The following is a 19,127-nucleotide window of genomic DNA, read 5'->3' as shown; positions in this document are numbered from 1 at the left end:
CAGACTGCTTATGGTTTATTACTTCGCTGGTGTTTCGAGACAGATTTGAGGTTTTGAGATAGCATTAGAGACCAATGTTTATTTATTTCAAACCTTTAAATGCTCCTCTCCAGACACCTGCTTGAGATAGTGCACCAAACAAAAGATAAAATCATAAAAACAAACAGCCATTCAAATCCAGCCGCTAGAACTCAGAGGCATACAAATTCAGAACTGGGGTTTGAGGTGTAGTTCTGAGGTGACTTGAGTCTTTCTGATTGGTTGGATGTTTCTTGGATTGGTGCCCTTCCTGGCATCACTTCCCAGCATGGGAGAACGAGCCAGCTGCTGTCTGCCCCCTTCCAGGCCCTGCTGTCATTGCCACAGCAATGGATGCTAGTCTAAAGCTGAGGAAAAGGAACTGTTTTACATATTTTGTCATGCTGTACATATTAAACAATATCTTCGAAGCATCTAACTGCAGGGGGGGAAAGAAAGCATTAGTTTCCCCCCCAGCATTTTCCAAAGTTTTGCCGTTTTCCTGGCCTTCATCATCACTTCTTCACATCATGACTGTTGTCTCCCTATAAACCAGGGGTAGTCAAACTGTGGCCCTCCAGATGTCCATGGACTACAATTCCCAGGAGCCCTTGCCAGCATTCGCCAGCGAATGCTGGCAAGGGCTCCTGGGAATTGTAGTCCATGGACATCTGGAGGGCCGCAGTTTGACTACCCCTGCTATAAACGAAGATCACTTAACTCTATGAGCTGGGGTGTCATTGATAGGACCATGTCAGCCTTCTCTAGTCTGGCCTTCAGCTGCAGCAGTCCCTGCTCCAGATCTGTGGCTGGAAGTCATCATCGTGCTAGCAGGGGCTCATGGGAATTGTAGTCCATGAACATTTTGAGAGCCACAATTTGGCCACCCCTGTCCTAGAAAGTATTGACTTCCCTCTTTTAGATGGAGTAAAGTTATCCCATGAAGATGAAACTCATATACTTTGGCCACCTCATGAGAAGGAAGAACTCCCTGGAGAAGAGCCTAATGCTGGGAGCGAACGAGGGCAAAAGAAGAAGGGGACAACAGAGAATGAGGTGGCTGGATGAAGTCACTGAAGCAGTCGGTGCAAACTTAAATGGACTCCGGGGAATGGTAGAGGACAGGAAGGCCTGGAGGATCACTGTCCATGGGGTTGCGATGGGTCGGACACAACTTTGCAACTAACAACAACAACAACAAAGTTATCCCTATCTGAACAAGTTAAGAGTTTATAGATAAAATTTTGAGATTCTTTGAGGAAGAGATTCAAGCAGCAAGAGTGACATCAAGTTGTCTCGTCCTGTGTTACAGACTACGGAGGAGGATCAGATGTCACTCTTACTGCTTGAATCTCTTCCTCAAAGAATAACAAAGGCTCAAAAAGGATCTGAGTCCGGCTGCCCTGATCTGTGCTTCTCTAACTTCATAGTTAGGTCACTGTCACAGACTTTTGAGTGTCCATTTGAAATCTTCAATTGGTACAAAACGAGGCGGCTTGATTTTTTGACCATCTCTGCCACTGTGTGCCCATAAACCCTGCACTTAAACTGTTTTGCTGATTGCCAATTTCCTTCTGAGTGTGATTCAGGATACCGGTTGTCACCTTTCCAGCCTTTCATGATGTAGAGCCCATGTACCTGAACCATCACCCTCCCATCTTGTGTGTCCTCTTCTGAGTCTCTGCTGATGATTGCTTCTGCCATTTTTATCCTCCTGGTATCCTCGTACACCAGCCCTGTTCTGGCCTGCCTATGTTTGTGCAGCAGGCTTAATATCTTAGCGGGTGGCTTGCAAAAATTGTCTCTTGAAAAACGGTTTTGCCAAGTAATTAGAATAAATTTCTGGGGCTTAATGCCGTTGACTATATTTTGGAGCACAGTGTCGTTTCTCCAGGTATTTCGTTTTGGTGGCGCTATTGGACATGCGTCAGTGGATTGTCGTGTTTCATTTTTATGCTGTTATTTTTGCTAGCTGCCTTGAGGTTTCCCGGGATAGGCAAGCTATGACCATTTTAAAATTAGGCCAAGTCCTTGTGGTATTCTGGTGATGAGGCCTGACAGCTTCAGCTGGGTGCGGCCGGATTGGCCCGTGCGGGTGGAAGCATGGTCTGGACACCGGATGTGTCCTGGACAGCACTCCTCCCACAAGAGCCTTTCCCAAATATTAGGGAGAATAAATGGTAAGGATATAGCTTGTATATTGAAATATATCGCTTGTATATTTCAAAACTTGTAATGGCAGTCTGGTCACGGTTACAGAAGATTCCAGGTATTGGTTCCACTGTAATGAACATTTTAAAAACTCACCATGTCCTGATGTCTGGAAATGAATCATTTATTTGGTGGTCGGTTGGTTTTTGCCAAAGACACGAAATGCTCCTGCAAGACGGAAGCAAAGATCACGAAGGATTCTTTGATGATTAGGGAAATTACAGCAGGGAGAAGAGCAATCGGTAGATACCTTCGCAGAGGCTTGGTTGCCAGCAATACGAATTCCGCAGATGAGAGGCCTTTTTGCTTTGGCAGCGTTGGAGAGAGTAAGATGCTAAACAATATTGCTTCTCCTTTGTGTAGTGACCTTTCTGTTATTTTCCACACACCCCTTTTTGTTTGCAGACTGAAAACACATTATGCATCCTACGAGCCGATGTTGCGGCAGCTGAATGAGAAATACGAGACTCTGTTGAGGCAGAAGATGCTAACCAGCTTGGAAAGAGACAGAGCTGTTGGGCAGGTACAGCCGCAATCACCTTTGGCCTGCAGGCTCCTGGCTTTTGGGTTTATCTTCCCATATAATAAAGCATGTATCGTGGTCCCCGGCGATGCTCTTCTTAAAACTGGAGACCATTGGTTCAGCACTCTAGAAGGGAAGGGAGACTTTGGGAGATGATCGCCACATGACTTCTTCTGACCGTTGCTGGGATCACAGTTTCTGGGCTGCTGGGTCTGACTCTGTGTGTGAATAAGTTATCCGCAGGGAAATTAGGTGGTTGTTGAGTGCCTTTGGCTTCTGATCACACTGGCATATTTTACACTTATGTTATGTCTTGTTTCTAATTGTCTTGGGAGAGAAGAAATGAAAGCACTCAACATTTCTTTGCTCTTCTCTCTTTCCTGTTCAGGTTACTGGCTTGCAAGCCACCTTGCAAAGTTTAGAGCCTGGGAGCAGCATACAGATATCGATGGCTAGAGGTAAAAATTCTCCTGCATATGGAAAGCCAAAACTGGGCAAGAGGCACCTGTGATCTGCCATGATTCATGGCCCATCCATGGACAGATTGCTATAGAACTCAACAAGGCCTTTTCCCTCCTCTACCCCCTGCAGGCTGGCACACAGGAACTGCTCAAGCCGTCGGCACTTCTGCCCAATCCCTGCCACTTTACTGAGTCAACGAGTGTGAGCTCCAGCTGTTGCTCCAGATGGCACAGGGGCAGTGACCCTGCCTGCATCCTGGGTGGGTGGGTGGGTTGCTCAGCTGGTAGGGGTGGCTCTACACTCCCTGCCTGTGAGCCAGAAGTGATGGAGACAGTGGACCTGCCTGATGGGTCCCAAGAGCTGCTCCAGGCCTCCACCCTCCCCTTTTCTTCAAGCACTGCAGTGGAGCGATATGAGCAATCCAGCTGGGGGGAGGCCTGGCTACAGTAGGGGATCATGTGGCCTCACCAATCAGCCACATCCCAGATGCAACAGGCCCAAATTATTCAAAGGCAGCTGTTGTGCGCCTGAACAAAGTCTGAAGAAGACTTCGCACTGTCTGGATGGCTGTCCGGACTCCCCTCCATGGGGAGAGCTCTGCACATGTGCAGAGTACGGGATGGAGGACGGAACCACTTCTGGGGAAGAGAGGGACGGCTCCCAGGCCATTCGCCAGACGAAGGAGTCTCTGCCGGCAATGAGGCAGTGGGAGCCTCCCTCGTCAGGCGAAGGGCTGGGGAAAGGAATGAGCAGAACGACTGGGGAAAGCGGGGCAAAGAGGGGAACAAGGAAAAGGGGATGTAAAGAAACAAATGGGGAATACGAGAGAGAACAAGGGGAAAGAGGAAGCCTTGCTGGGGAAGGATGAAGACAGGACGGGCACGGAATCCTGAGAGGCAGTCCTACAGGAGGGGGGGGGAGAGAGCGGCAGTTGGAGGAGGCTGGAAAAAAGGGAGACTGTGGAAATGAGGCCGGCAGATTCGGGAAAAGAGAAGGACTGTGGAAACAGGGCTGGCAGAGGCTGGGAGAGAGGAGACTGTCCTAACAGGTCTGGCGGATGCTGAGGGAGACTCTCGGGTTGCTGGGAATACAAACTTCATGCAAGAGTATAAGAAGGACGCTCTAATAATTAAACCAAACAGACAGAAACAGACCTATCCACTGGCAATATAATAAATATATTTATAAAAGAAAGAAAAGTGTCCTGTTTTTGTAATTTTCCTTGTTTCTTTATTCCGTAGGACTTCTGTCAAAACGGAAACAAGGAAAACTACAAAAATAGGACACTTCTTTCTTTTATGAATATATTTATTGCCAGTGGATAGGTCTGTTTGAGAATGTAAACTTACCTGTCAACTGCTTTCTCTACCTGAAGGAGTCTCAGAGTGGCTTACAGTCTCCTTCCCTTTCCTCTCCCCACAACAGACACCCTGTGAGGTAGAAGAAGAAGAGTTGGTTCTTATATGCCGCTTTTCTCTACTCGAAGGAGTCTCAAAGACAATAGTCTTCCCTTTCCTCTCCCCACAACAGACACCCTGTTAGGCACTCCTAACCACTACACCAAACTGGCTCCGAAGAAACTGGTTTGATTCCTCATGCCTCCTCCTCCATGTTCAACTAGCTGGGTGACCTTGGGATTGTCACAGTTCTCTCAAAGCTCTCTCAGGCCCACCTGCCTCACAGGGAGGGAAGGTGATTGTGAGTTGCTTTGAGACTCCTCCAGGTAGTGGAAAGTGAGGTACGAAAACCAGCTCTGCTTGTCTTTGTCATCTAAAATAAAACTTCTGTTTCAGCTTTTCATGTGCACGTTCTACAATCATGAGCTTTCATTGCTGAGCTGGATTCCAGCATCCCGTGTTTCAGTTGGGGAATAACACTGCATAATGTGACATGGGAAAAGAGATCACGCGTGACTCTCCTTCTGTCACATTAGCAGTGTGCTGAATTGGTTCAAACCTCAGATGGTGTGGCCTCAGCTCCTTTCACTTGGATAAGCCTCATTCTCCCTTGACAAGAATTATGTCTAGTTTTATTTTATTTCAAATGTAGAATAGATTCCTAGAATCCTAGAATCATAGAGTTGGAAGGGACCTCCCGGGTCATCTAGTCCAACCCCCTGCACTATGCAGGACACTCACAACCCTATCGCTCATCCACTGTCACCTGCCACCCCCTTGAGCCTTCACAGAATCAGCCTCTCCATGTTCTTCACTTCTCCATCAGTTGATTTCCAAGGTAGCTACCATGGGAAACCAACAAGTTATGTGGTATAGGTTGGATTTATACCAACAGCAGAAAATATTCACAACAAACCGCTTTGTACTTTACAGCAGGTCATAGGTGTGAAAGAGAGATTGGGTTAGAAGGACCTACCCAGAAAGCCCTCAAAGAAGCCAAGGATTCCAAGGGGTTTTCTAGGGACAGCCCGCACGATCCAATGAAGCAGATGGGCAAGAGGTATCCAAAGGTATGTTGCTTCTCATGTCAAGTGACTGGGGTAGAGCTTGGCCTAATATTCTATTATGACACATTGATCAATAAGCAGTGCACAAAGATCGCTATATTGTTGTTTGCCCCAGGGCCGTGTAGCGTCTTAACACCCCCATCCATCCCAGGAGGACCGCCTACTCCCTTGTGAAGCTGCGCAACCACTACCACCATCTTTAGAGATGCTTCAGGTTCCCCTGCTGTCTGAGATCAGGCGGGGGACAACCTGAGAGAGGGCCGCCATGGCTGTGGAATCCAAGCTCTGGAACTCTCTCCCTGAGAGCTTCTTCCGTCTCCTCCTGTTGCCGTCTTCCGCCAGCGGGTGGACACTTTTTGTGTTGCTCCGTATTCCCGTCATCATCCCTTCTTCCTATCTAGTGTTTTAATTGGTGGGTTTTTAAAAATGTTTTGTATGTATTTTAACTCTGTTTTGTAATTGGTTTAAGGATGTGTGTTGTTTGGGCGGGGTTGATTTTAATGGTTTAATGAAACGTCTGAGCAAATGCCAAAGGTTTATTGGGACCACAGCCAGATTCTCAACATTTTAGTAGCAGAGGGTATGCTATAGTGTGGACTTAATTCCTTCAATATATCCATTTGTAATCCTTTTACTCCTTGGTCATCCAAAGGTCCCACCGCCTGGTTGTCTGCTCCTAATGTCTTTTGGTTGCTGGTCTTTCTGGGTTTTGTTTTGTTTTTGCAGTGCATTCCTCATGAGAGCCAGTTTGGTGTAGTGGTCAGGAGTGCGAACTTCTAATCTGGTATGCCAGGTTCGATTCTGCACTCCCCCACATGCAACCAGCTGGGTGACCTTGGGCTCACCACGGTCCTGATAAAGCTGTTCTGACCGGGGAGTGATATCAGGGCTCTCTCAGCCTCACCCACCTCACAGGGCATCCGTTGTGGGGAGAGGAAAGGGAAGGTGATTGTAAGCTGCTTTGTTCCTCCTTCAGGTAGACAAAAGCAGTATATAAGAACCAACCTTCTTCAGTAATATCAGGGCTCTCTCAGCCTCGCCCACCTCGCAGGGTGTCTGTTGCGGGGAGAGGAAAGGGAAGGTGGATGAATGCCGCTTTGAGACTCCTTCGGGTAGAGAAAAGCAGCATATAAGAACCAACTCTTCTTCTGCTTCAGTAATATCAGGGCTCTCTCAGCCTCCCCTCCCTCACAGGGTGTCTGTTGTGGGGAGAGGAATGGGAAGGTGACTATAAGCCACTTTGAGCCTCCTTCGGGTAGGGAAAAGCGGCATATAAGAACCAACTCTTCTTCTTCTTCATAATTCCTTTGTGGCTGTCTCATCGTCATCTTGCATTTTCCTCGCCATAGCCTGTGTTCTCTTTTATTTACCTCACTCAGGCTAGTCTTCCACTAATTAAAAAAATACTTCTCAACTTTTTCTGCTTCCAATACTTTGTTGTTTGCCAGCTCCTCTAGCAGCTGTGAAATACGCAGGATTCCCCATAACTTTCAGCTGATGAATGTCCATTTTCTCTGTTCTTATTCAGATCCTGTTTAAGAATCATTGATTTAATTGATTTATTGATTCCCCTCCTTCTTGCAACTTTTCTACTGAAGAGAAAGAAGTGCATTTTGCCTATCACTTCTGTGCCGTGGCTGCCTCCTCCCACCCGCTGCCTCCTCCCTGCCACTCCAGCAGGCCCAGCTGGGAGTTGCCTCCTCCATCAGTGCTTCATTTGATGATAACAGGGAACGAGCAGGGTAGGTTTTGCAGGGAAGAGAATACCTGGAGGCCTGGGAACGGGCAGCCGAGCTGGAAGCCGGGCTGGGCAGGAGTCTTAAAGAGGGAAGCTTGACCTGGGCTGATTCTGCACTTACTTTGTTTATTCCGTTGTGGATCCTGCTGAATTCGGATCGATTTGAACTCTGGTCTTCCTCTCCCCCTCCCCCCAACTGAAACACAAATTATTGTGCAGTTGATTGGGGAAGCGGGGAGGGGAACCAAGCGCAGCAGGAGTCTCTTTTCTTGAACCGGGGGGGGGGGTGTCACCCAGAAGTTCTTAGGGGTCTAAAATGTGAGATTGCTGTTTTACTTGCCTTTTTTGCCACTTTGATCACCAACTTGCATTTTATTGCATTTTTGCACTGCCATTCTCTCATGATGGCCTCATGGCTGATTTCTGTGAGCCCAGAACACCTGCGCTTTGGCTGTGGTCCCACATGCTTCTGAAATGTTGGAGCTGGGGGTGTTCATCTCATGTGTCTTCCCCATCCAAGGGTTTTATTCCATTTGTATCCCACCTCAGCAACATTATGGACCAGTATTCCCTGACAGATAGATCACGGGATCCCCCTGTATCTGAGTTCAAATTAAGGGAGTGGTCATTCTTATCACAGAAATTAGCCACTGTCCCAGAAGACTATAATGTAGCAAATGTTACACCAATTTTAAAAAGTGATGCAAGGGGGAACCAGGAAATTGCAAGCCAGTTAGCCTGACATCTGTCCAGACAAGTGAGTAGAAACTGTAATCAAAGATAGAATTGTTAGGCACGTAGAGGGACAAAACCTGCTCAGGGAGATCAGCATTGCTTCTGTGAGGAGAAGTCCTGTCTCACCAACCTTTTGAAGATCTTTGAGAAAATAGCCAAGCATGTGGATAACAGTAACCTGAAAGAAACTATATACGTGGAGTTCCAAAAAGGCTTTTGACAAAGTTTGGACAATTCTCATAATGGGGGGAAATAAACAGTGAGATCCCACAAGGATTGAGACTGGGGTTGGTGCTATTTAATTTGTTCATAAATCATCTGCAATTGGGGGTGAGAAGTGAAGTGGCCAAGATCCCCCAAAACTTCCACCAGAAATGCCCAATGGGAATACCTGGATTGAGCTGGAGCTAAGGACTGGACAACTGTGAATTATGGTGTAAATCAGAGGTAGTCAACCTGTGGTCCTCCAGATGCTCATGGACTACAATTACCATGAGCTCCTGTCAGCAGACACTGGCAGAGGCTCTTGGGAATTGTAGTCCATGGACATCTGGAGGACCACAGGTTGACTACCCCTGCTGTTAATCTTTTAATGGCTGGTATAATGTCTGGATATTTATAATGAGAATAATTTTTAGTATCATTTATAATTTTGTATTCAATCTATGATGTTCACTGCTCTGAGGCGTATGGGATAGCGATATATAAATTCAAGAATAATAATACAAAATTATTTGGTATAATGTCTTGATATTTTTAATGAGAATAATTATTAGTATCATTTATAATTTTGTATTCAATCTATGATGTTCACTGCTCTGAGGCGTATAGGATAGAGGTATACAAATTCAATAATAATAACAAAACAAAATTATTAAGGTTGTTGAATACCAAGGATGTCAGTTAAGAGTTCCGAGAGGTTCTCCCCAGACTGGGTAACTGGGCAATAATGTGGCAAAGAAATTAAGTGTCAGGTGATACACATTGGAACAAAGAATCCCACCTTTAGACTGATGGGTCTGAACTTGCAGAGGCTGAGAGGGAAAGGGGCCTTGGGGTACCAACCCAGTGTGCCACAGCAGTGGAACCAGCAGACTCTCCGTCCATATTATGACGTCCCTATATTGGTCTATGGCAGGGGTAGTCAACCCGTGGTCCTCCAGATGTCCATGGACTACAATTCCCATGAGCCCCTGCCAGCTGGCAGGATCATGGGAATTGTAGTCCATGGACATCTGGAGGACCACTGGTTGACTACCCTGGTCTGTGGTATGACCTTATTCGGAAAACTAATTGAAGTCCTGGTCACTGTATCTCAAAAAGACATTTCAAAGCTGGACAGACTACAGAGGAGAGCAATCAAGAGGGTCAGGGAGTTAGAGCACCTTTCCTATGATGAAAGGCTGAGAGATCTGGAGCTCTTCTGTTTAGAAAAGAAATTATTGGGGGATGGGGGGAGACACATGACAGAGGTTTCTAAAATGAGAGTGGACAGACCTTTTATCCACTCTTTTCCAAAGTACCAGGTTTCAAGGGTATCCAGTGGAGAATAGGTAAAGGTAAAGGTATCCCCTGTGCAAGCACCGAGTCATGTCTGACCCTTGGGGTGACGCCCTCCAGCGTTTTCATGGCAGACTCAATACGGGGTGGTTTGCCAGTGCCTTCCCCAGTCATTACCGTTTACCCCCCAGCAAGCTGGGTACTCATTTTACCGACCTCGGAAGGATGGAAGGCTGAGTCAACCTTGAGCCGGCTGCTGGGATTGAACTCCCAGCCTCATGGGCAAAGCTTTCAGACGGCTGCCTTACCACTCTGCGCCACAAGAGGCTCCAGTGGAGAATAAGGGTAAACAAAAGGAAATAATTGTTTATACAAGTTTTTAAAATGTGGGATTCACTTACAGAGGGATGCACTAACGGTCTCAAGCATAGATAACTATAAAAGGGGATTAGATAAATTAATGGAGGAGAGGTCTAACAGTGGCTACTAGCCATGAGGATGGAATGATAATCTAGCAGCAAACATGGAAACAAAAGAAAAACATTTTTTAGAAGGTTAGTGGCCTTACCTAAAGGGTCCCCAGTGGCAGTGCTGAGGTGCTGTGCACATGTTCCTTTCCTAAAATACTGGAAAAAACAAAGTCGGGATACTTCCAGTTCACTATAGAACCATTGTTTTAACCTAATGGCTCGAGGGCAAACAACCTCAGCAACATTATGGACTGGTATTCCCTAATAGATAGAATGCTGGATCTCCCTGGATCCCCCTGGGATCACATTAAGAGAGTGGCTATTCCATCGCAACACTGCTATAGACTGATTAACCATTTCACAGACAAAATTTTCTCCTTTATATCATTTACTTGAAGAAGACCACATTATATCCTCTTATTTGAGAAACCTTGCTCTCCCTAACCACAGAATGGCCTTTCAGCTATGTTCTTTCAGACTGTCAACAACTTAACTGAATTACCGTTATACACACACACCTATGTTTGTGGAGAATGTCATCCACTCTATCAGAAGTTGCCAAATTTTGGGTCTCCAGATGCCCATGTTCTGGCAGGGACTCATGGGAACTGTAGTCCATGGACATCTGGAGAGCCATAGCTAGGCCACCCCTGCACTATATCCTTTTTTGTCCATTATATGTAGAAATTAGGGCTAAATTTCTGAACAAACGTCTTTCTGATTATATCGACCTAACAGTTATTGATGAAATGGTTAAGCCTTTGTCTTATATAGTGTCTTTAATGATGTATGATGCTTTGCTTTGGCCCCCCAAAATGTAAGGGCCAATTTAGTTGAGAATAAACATGATGCAAATTAAACTCAATCTATAATGTGCTCTTTTAACTCTTCTCCTTTTATGTGTACATTTTTTTACATATGTGTGTGTGTGTGCGATATTTATACCTTTTTGGAATTGAAAGTTATAATGGCCTGTGGCCATGTGCAGTACATTTTGACTGACTGTCTATTAGGCATGAGAACTAAAGGAAACCTCCACATTCCAAGACATAAACCTGTCTTTTCATGCTGGACGACGACTATAATAAATTGAATTGAATTGAAAATCTGTCTCTGAATAGTGCCAAGAGGCAGCATTGGGGAAGGCCATTAACCATTTCAGATTATTCCCTTCTGTTCGACCTCCAAAGTATCTGGTTGGTCATTGAGTGAAACATGATGGACCACTGGTCTGATCCATCAGGGATTTTCTTATGTTCTTATATTATGAATATTATGACGATATCATAGTCTTACCTAGTTTATTTGTGGTAGAAATGAGGTCTGAACCAAAAGCTGACATATTCATCGCTTAGGCATGGCAATATATATGAATGTGTTCCAGTTTGGTGTAGTGGTTAGGAGTGCGGACTTCTAATCTGGCATGCCGGGTTCGATTCTGTGCTCCCCCACATACAACCAGCTGGGTGATCTTGGGCTCGCCATGGCACTGATAAAACTGTTCTGACCGAGCAGTGATATCAGCGCTCTCTCAGCCTCACCCACCTCACAGGGTGTCTGTTGTAGGGAGAGGAAAGGAAGGTGACTGTAAGCCGCTTTGAGCCTCCTTCGGGTAGGGAAAAGCGGCATATAAGAATCAACTCTTCTTCTTCTTCTTCCTAACATCAAATTACTAGCATTAAATAATGTATTACTAATATTTACAAATATCTAGGCAAATCTAGACAGCATCCTAAAAAGCAGAGACATCACCCTGCCAACAAAAGTGCGTTTAGTCAAGGCTATGGTATTCCCAGTTGCAATGTATGGCTGCTAAAGTTGGACCATAAGGAAGGCCGAGCGTCAAAGAATTGAGGCTTTTGAACTCTGGTGCTGGAGAAGACTCTTGCGAGTCCCTTGGACTGCAAGGCGAACAAACCGGTCAGTCCTAGAGGAGATCAACCCTGACTGCTCTTTAGAAGGCCAGATCCTGAAGATTAAACTCAAATACTTTGGCCACCTCATGAGAAGGAAGGACTCCCTGGAGAAGAGCCTAATGCTGGGAGCGATCGAGGGCAAAAGAAGAAGGGGACGACAGAGAATGAGGTGGCTGGATGGAGTCACTGAAGCAGTCGATGCAAACTTAAATGGACTCCGGGGAATGGTAGAGGACAGGAAGGCCTGGAGGATCATTGTCCATGGGGTCGCGATGGGTCGGACACGACTTCGCACATAACAACAACAAATATTTACATAGTTGCTTCCCACAAGGAACCATGAGTATCGAGAGATAAAGCCCAAGCAGTTTTTCATCAGAAATCCTGCTGCCTGCAGTTCAGTTAAGGATATTTTGGCACATAATGTGCTTTCATTAGATGAGCCAAACCTGCGGGATCTTTAAAGAACCTCACTGTGTAAGCAAAATCTGGAAAGGACACTTTCTTTTGTGCAGATTATGCACAGTTTGTGCTCACTACTGCAGGGTCACAAACTCCTCATTAACTGGTGTTTCCTGGCCATGCTCAGTTGTACCAGGGAGCCTCAGTTTCAAGAAAGAATACACATTCCCAGGGAGGGAAGTAATTGGATTAAGAAGAGATCAGATTGACCTCAACCAAAAAGAGAGTAGACTGGCCTTGAGCAGAGCAAGGGCATTTTTGGCCACACTGAGATCAGAGCCCTGTGATATCTCAGACAGTTCTGCAGGGCTTGTAATACAGACGAGGCCTAAAAAACATCTGAGCCACCAGCCTCCCTTTCAGAACGCACCGACCAACTCAAATGGCCATCTTTCTGATCCCCCCTGTTTCCCATAATAGAAGAGCAGGCAATTAGTGTGATTCTTGTTTTAATACTTATGATTGAATAAATTTATTTTACATCTATTTTGTCTATAATTGTATATGTTTTTATCCCATTGTAATCCGCCCTGAGTTTTACAAGATAGGGAGGGAAATAAATGTAACAATCATAACAATCATCACCTTCTTCTTACATTGCCGACTTGCTGGAGAGGAGTTTCCTTTTAGGACCATTTGACCTACTTACCAGGAAGGGACAAGATGGCTGGCTGTTTGAAGTACCTGAGTGGATTAACCGGGTGAATTAATGAAGGAGAGGTGTGTGTAATTGGAGAGAAAGGATCAGAGAGATCACAACGGACAATCAAACTCAGTTTGCAGATTAGAGGCCCCCACTCATTAACCCAGGGGTAGTCAAACTGCGCCCCTCCAGATGTCCATGGACTACAATTCCCAGGAGCCCCCTGCCAGCATTCGCTGGCAGGGGGCTACTGGGAATTGTAGTCCATGGACATCTGGACATTGTAGTCCATGGACATCTGGAGGGCCGCAGTTTGACTACCCCTGCATTAACCACTACACCACTCTTGAACCACCATATAAATATTAGATTAATTTCAGCATGCTACCCAAATTCAATCTTTAATCGATAATCAAGTAGTGGACATGGGGGAGTCTCCATTTGTTGACCATCTTAAACAAAAACAACAAGGCTTAGATAAGGAGTTAACACAATTTAAAGAAGGATTACAAACCAAGTACAAAGAGTTTTTGCAAGAGAACATTTACTGTGACCACAACAAGGTCTATCTCAGGCTTTCGAAAACATCAAGTTTCAATTGCTGACTCCACAGTCACTCTAGGAGATTTTTCCAGGCTTTGCAGCAGAGAAAAAGAGAACATATACTACAGCAGACCATCTACTGTACTTTGTCCTCGTCGTCATCTTTTTTGTAACAAGGTTCACCTCCAGACTCCGGTAGAGGTATATTATCTAACAAGAAGAAAAAAACCATTTCAGGAGAAGACGTGGCAACCGTCCAGAACAAGACGGAGATTCTAGTTGTTAATCTTTCAGACAGGATTTTATTGGGATATGAACTGCAAGTTCTAAATAAAAGGTTTGTCCAGCCTAGCCTAGAGGAAATTCACCTACCATCCCACAGTGGCAATCAGCAATTCCCTGGGTATGCAAGGAAGGGCCACAAGAGACAAGCACTGGCACATCCCTTCCTGCCCACCCACCCACAATCTGCCTAAGTTCATAAAATCAGCCTTTCAGTCATCTGACTCTCTAGCCTCTGCTTAAAAACTTCCAAAGAAGGAGAACCACCACCTCCCGAGGAAGCCTGTTCCACTGAGGAACAGCTCTGTCAGGAACTTCTTCCAGATGTTCAGCCAGAAATTATTTTGAATTAATTCCAGCCCATTGGTTCTGGTCTGACCCTCTGGCCAACATAAAACAACTCTTCTCCATCTTCTATATGACAGCCCTTCAAGTATTTGAAGATGGTTATCATATCACATCTTGGTCGTCTTCTCTCCAGGCTAAACAGACCAAGCTCCCTCAGCCTTTCCTTCTACGACTTGGTCTCTAAACCCTTCACCAGCTTCCTAGCCCTTCTCTGGCCACATAAAGGGTAGCTTTAAGTTCACTGGCACAGGGTCAGACCATCATAATCAAAGAAGCAGGTAAGGAAGCAATATGAAGCAGAAATACTTAGACAATTGAATGACTAGATTTATTATATTCCACATGGACATGACCCAGCCTGTGTCCCGGCAACTGCACTGGCTCCCAGTTGAATTCTGCATCAAGTTTAAGGTGTTGGTACCTACCCATAAGGCACTTTGTGGTCTGGGCCTTATGTACCTAGGGGGCCACCTTTCTATCTACACCCCCCACCACCACCACCGAAGAGCACTCCACACTGCCAACTTCAATTGGTTGGTCATCCCACATTAAGGAAGTAGTCTGGCCTCAACCAGGGCCAGGGCATTTTCTGTCCTGGCTCCCACCTGGTGGAATGAGCTCCTGGAGCAGATTCATGCCTTGTCAGAACTAGCAGAGTCAGCAGGGCCTGCAAGACAGAGCTATTCCACCAGGCTTTTGGTTTGGGCCAGTGAGACAAATAACATCTAATGGACCCTCCCTATAAGAGGATCACAGTCTAGTCTGGGTGAACTTCCTCAGTGGTCTCCCATTAAAGGACTCACCAGAGCTGGTCCTGCTTAATTGCTGAGCTTTGATGCCATCAGGCTAGTGTGGGCCTCCCAGGTCTGATTTCTTGAGCTGCCATGATGTATCTACTATTCTTAAGACGTAGACTCAAAAGCAATGTATATTGCAACAACTGCAATGCTAAGAAGCATCTACAGATTGAAATAATGATTAGTAATAATTTGCTACACATTCTATTTTAATTTTCTTCTTTCACCCTGTAACTTATTCACAAATGGGAAACTGCCTATCATAGAAATGTAATTGAAATACTTCGTAAGTGTTCAGAAGACAACAATCCCACCCTTAAAAGGGTGCCATATAGAGGTGCCATATAGAGGATGGAGCAGAGTTGTCCTCTCTTCCCCCAGAGGGACAGACCAGATCCAATGGGATGAAGTTAATTCAAAAGAAATTCCGTCTAAACATCTGGAAGAAGTTCCTGACAGAGTGGTTTCTCAGTGGAACAGGCTTCCTCGGGAGGTGGTGGGTTCTCCATCTTTGGAGATTTTTAAACAGGCTGGATAGCCATCTGACGGAGAAGCTGATTCTGTGAAGGCTCAAGGGGGTGGTGTATTACACTGTCAGCGATAGGGTTGTGGGGGTTCTGCATGGTGCAGGGGGTTGGACTAGATGACCCAGGAGGTCCCTTCCATGATTCTATGGGTTCAAGCACTGATTTGTATCAATATTCATCTTAGAAATTAATATCTGTGGGACCGCCTCAGCCTGTATGTCCCCCAAAGAGCTCTTAGATCCAGTGAACACAATTTATTCAAGATCCCCAACCCCCAAGGAGTTTCGATTTACCTCAGCTGGGCCCAAATGAGAGAGTCCTGCCGGACCTTGAATGGTTCAGCAGGGCTTATAAAGTGGAGCTATTCTCCCAGGCCTATGGTTGAGGGCCAAAACAACATCTGAATTTGTTTGTTTGTTTATTTATTTTTCACATTTATATACTGCCCTCCTTCTTGCCAGCATCCTACATGTCAGCTCACACTGCTACCATCCTCCTTCCACCTCGCTCTTGCTTTCCATCAAGCAGAAGATCTGGGCAACTAACGTGTGGATTTTGTTTTTAGATTTTCAATGTATTTAATTTAGGATATTTATATTTATCTCTATTTTTATATGATACTAGAAATTAAGCCCATTTTACCTGACAATAAAATGGGCGCTAGCCAAGAGTGGCCGGGGGCTGGGCTGGGGAGGGCGGCGTGGCGTGACCTGGGGCGTCCCTCCAGCGACCCAGGAGCACCCCTGAGCCGTGTCCGGGCCCCAGGAGCAGGCTGGCCATGCCAGCGAGGTGGCAAGGCTGCTCCCGGAGCCTGGAGAAGGCCGCGGTCCCGCCCACCACCCGGAAGGCTCCCTCGGCGTTCTCCCGGCCGCGGGAGCAGCCCCGCCGCATCTGCTTCGCGGCTCTTGATTGGGCCCTCTGGGTTTTTATCCCGGACAGGGCCCGCCCTAACTCCTCCCCAACTGCCCTTGCCCTTTTATTTAATCCGCTCCGCAGGAGCGTTTTAAAGATAATAATCAACGCTGAGTCTCAGGAGATGTGTCAGAAAATAAGTACAATTATAAAATAAATAGTTATTTCCATCCCCAATTATGGATGTTGTCTCTTAAATGGTTTTGTTATATTTAAACAAAGCTTGTATGTTTAAATATCTACTGAAGCAATTAAATCTAAATGAATTAACATTTAGGTTTCATTATATTGAATCACTGTAATATACCACAAATATGCTAGACTTGCATGCTGCCTTTTCACATTGCATATTTTACATTTTAGTATTATTTGACTTCTGGGAGTATAAAATTAAATCTTAATTGTTTCTAGATCATGCTTTAGCTATACATAAAGGAAGATGCCAGGCCCACATGCTGGCTAATTTATAAATTAGTAATTGCTAGAATTATTCTATCCAAAGTCAGCTATTAGAATGCTTTCTCTGTGTTTTTTAAAAACAATTTTATTTGGGCAACTATCAAGCAAAGTATTACAAGCACAGAATTAATGGGTTTATTGGGCATATTCTCTTTTCTAAATTAGTAACTTCCCTGCCCATTTGACTGCCATCCTACCAAAATCGTCTGTGGGAATCTGTTAAGTATTTTAAAAAAAATTGGCAGAATGACAGTTGAAGTTTACTTTATTCTATTGTGTGGGGACATATACAACTGTAATCGACTTATGTATTTCATCACTTTAACTCAGTTCTAGGGGTTTGCATTTATGTTTTCTTTAGACAAAAATCTATTACTATTACTATTATTATTTAGGAATTTAAGGTGCTGTCCATGAGTTTCCCAGGTTTTCTCCACTCGGAGCCCTGTCCAGATCCATGTTTCCTTAGCTTTGCCAAAGTTACTGGATTTCAACCTTACGGTGATCCTAAACAGTTGCAAAGGAATCCCCAAAAAAACAGACTATTGAAGCAGGGTCTAATTCGGGGCTCCTCAATGCAGAAATGCATGGAGCTTTGCTTTTCATGTGACGACCATTTTGAATAATTTGGGCATGTCCCTTTCCTCATCACCATTCTCTCTCCCCCCTCCTTTCCTCCCTCTCCCAAAGGAAAGGTGCTCTAGTACCTCCCGTCTTCCATCTGCTGTGCGTCTGGGGAGCATAATTCAGATACTGCTAGAAACAAGTAGTGCTTGCTTGCACCTTTCTTTTAATTGCACTCCTTCATTTCATCACTCCGTGCCCTCAATTGCCTCTCCCCCCTTCCCTCAGGTGTGATTTTTTAAAAACCAAGACCGTCAGTTTAGTTCAGTTCAGTCTATTGCATCTAACCAGTGGCCATTGCAAGCCTTACAATAAGCTAACTCTAAAACCATACAAATCATTAATACAGAATAACAATACCTTAACAATTTGTATAACAATGTTTCACAAGTCTATCCCTACTTTTTCTTGCAGCTAAAGCAAATAGGGCTACTTTGTATGTAATATAAAGATCAACAGCTGGAAGCATACATAATATTTTATCCTCTGCATGCCCTCCACACATAACATGCAAATCTTCCAAAAGTTTGGATCTTGGACCAAAGTTATCACGTTACAACTCTCCTGCATTGTAATGTGAACAAATGCTTTTTTAAAAAAAAACTATTATGAACAATGAAAGATTATCTGTAATGGCTGCTGCTGCTGCTGGGGGCAATGGCAGTGCACTCCCCAGAAGCCAAGCTGCGATTAGTGCGGGGCTTGAGGTGAAGACAGGTGCCACTTGCCTGCCCTGCTGCCTCCAGCCTCTGCCCTGCAAGGACAGCCATGGCACGGGAGAAGAGCCATGGCAGGGCTAGCAAGGCGAGCAGAGGAGGAGGCTGGACCAACTGACCGGCCACCCTCCTCCCAGTATACAAGTCAAGCCCACGAGAAGACAAGCTTCTCCAGCTGCCACTGAGGCTCGCCCGCAGAATGCGCCTGCCCTTTGCTGCCCAGAGTATTGGGACATTCAATCAAAATCTAAGGCGAGACTAAAAAAAGGTACATCTCCTAGTGTGGAAATGGCCACCGTTACAGTTGTCATGTTTCCAAGAGCCTGAAGACTTTGCCTTCTCTAACAAGTTCTCCCCCCGTTCAATTCTTTCATTTTCTTTCTGAGATCAGGTCTTTGCTAATAAAAAGGGCAAAGCAGAATTCCGTTGCACCCCTGGCATGCTTAGGATAGGGTGGAACCAAGTTTAAGTCCTGTGGCACTTTTAAAACCTATGAAGTTTTCCTCTGGGGATAAGCTTTTGTGTGCATATCACTTCTTCAGACAGATTCAGGTGGTTCGCTGTGTTACTCTGAAGCAGCAGACCAAAGTTTGAGTCCGGGGACACCTTGAAGACCAACAAAGTTTTATTCCAGGAATTCGATTTTGTAGGCATACACACTTTGTCAGTGAGTGGGGTAGCAAGGTATTGTGCTGAAATGCAACCCGACCAAGACTCTCAGCAGCTCTGTAAAGTAGACGGAGAAGACAGGGCTGTTAAAATTTCATGTGGACGAGA

General features: G+C 45.3%; 1 protein-coding gene across 4 annotated transcripts in view; it reads left to right on the top strand.

Annotated features, from left to right (window-relative positions):
* Positions 1 to 19,127, top strand: part of SPAG16 (sperm associated antigen 16) — a 477,747-nt gene that overhangs the window by 46,533 nt on the left and 412,087 nt on the right. For all 4 annotated transcript variants that reach the window (XM_077319325.1, XM_077319327.1, XM_077319328.1 and 1 more), the window contains exons 7-9: positions 2,635 to 2,752; positions 3,141 to 3,210; positions 5,545 to 5,681. In XM_077319325.1, the coding sequence (XP_077175440.1) occupies positions 2,635 to 2,752; positions 3,141 to 3,210; positions 5,545 to 5,681 (325 nt within the window). The remainder of the gene's footprint in view (positions 1 to 2,634; positions 2,753 to 3,140; positions 3,211 to 5,544; positions 5,682 to 19,127) is intronic.

The sequence above is a fragment of the Paroedura picta genome, chromosome 2 (assembly GCF_049243985.1).
Source record: "Paroedura picta isolate Pp20150507F chromosome 2, Ppicta_v3.0, whole genome shotgun sequence".
Classification (NCBI taxonomy): domain Eukaryota; kingdom Metazoa; phylum Chordata; class Lepidosauria; order Squamata; family Gekkonidae; genus Paroedura; species Paroedura picta.
Note: the sequence above shows the minus strand (reverse complement) of the source record. Positions and strands in the feature narration are given on the sequence as shown.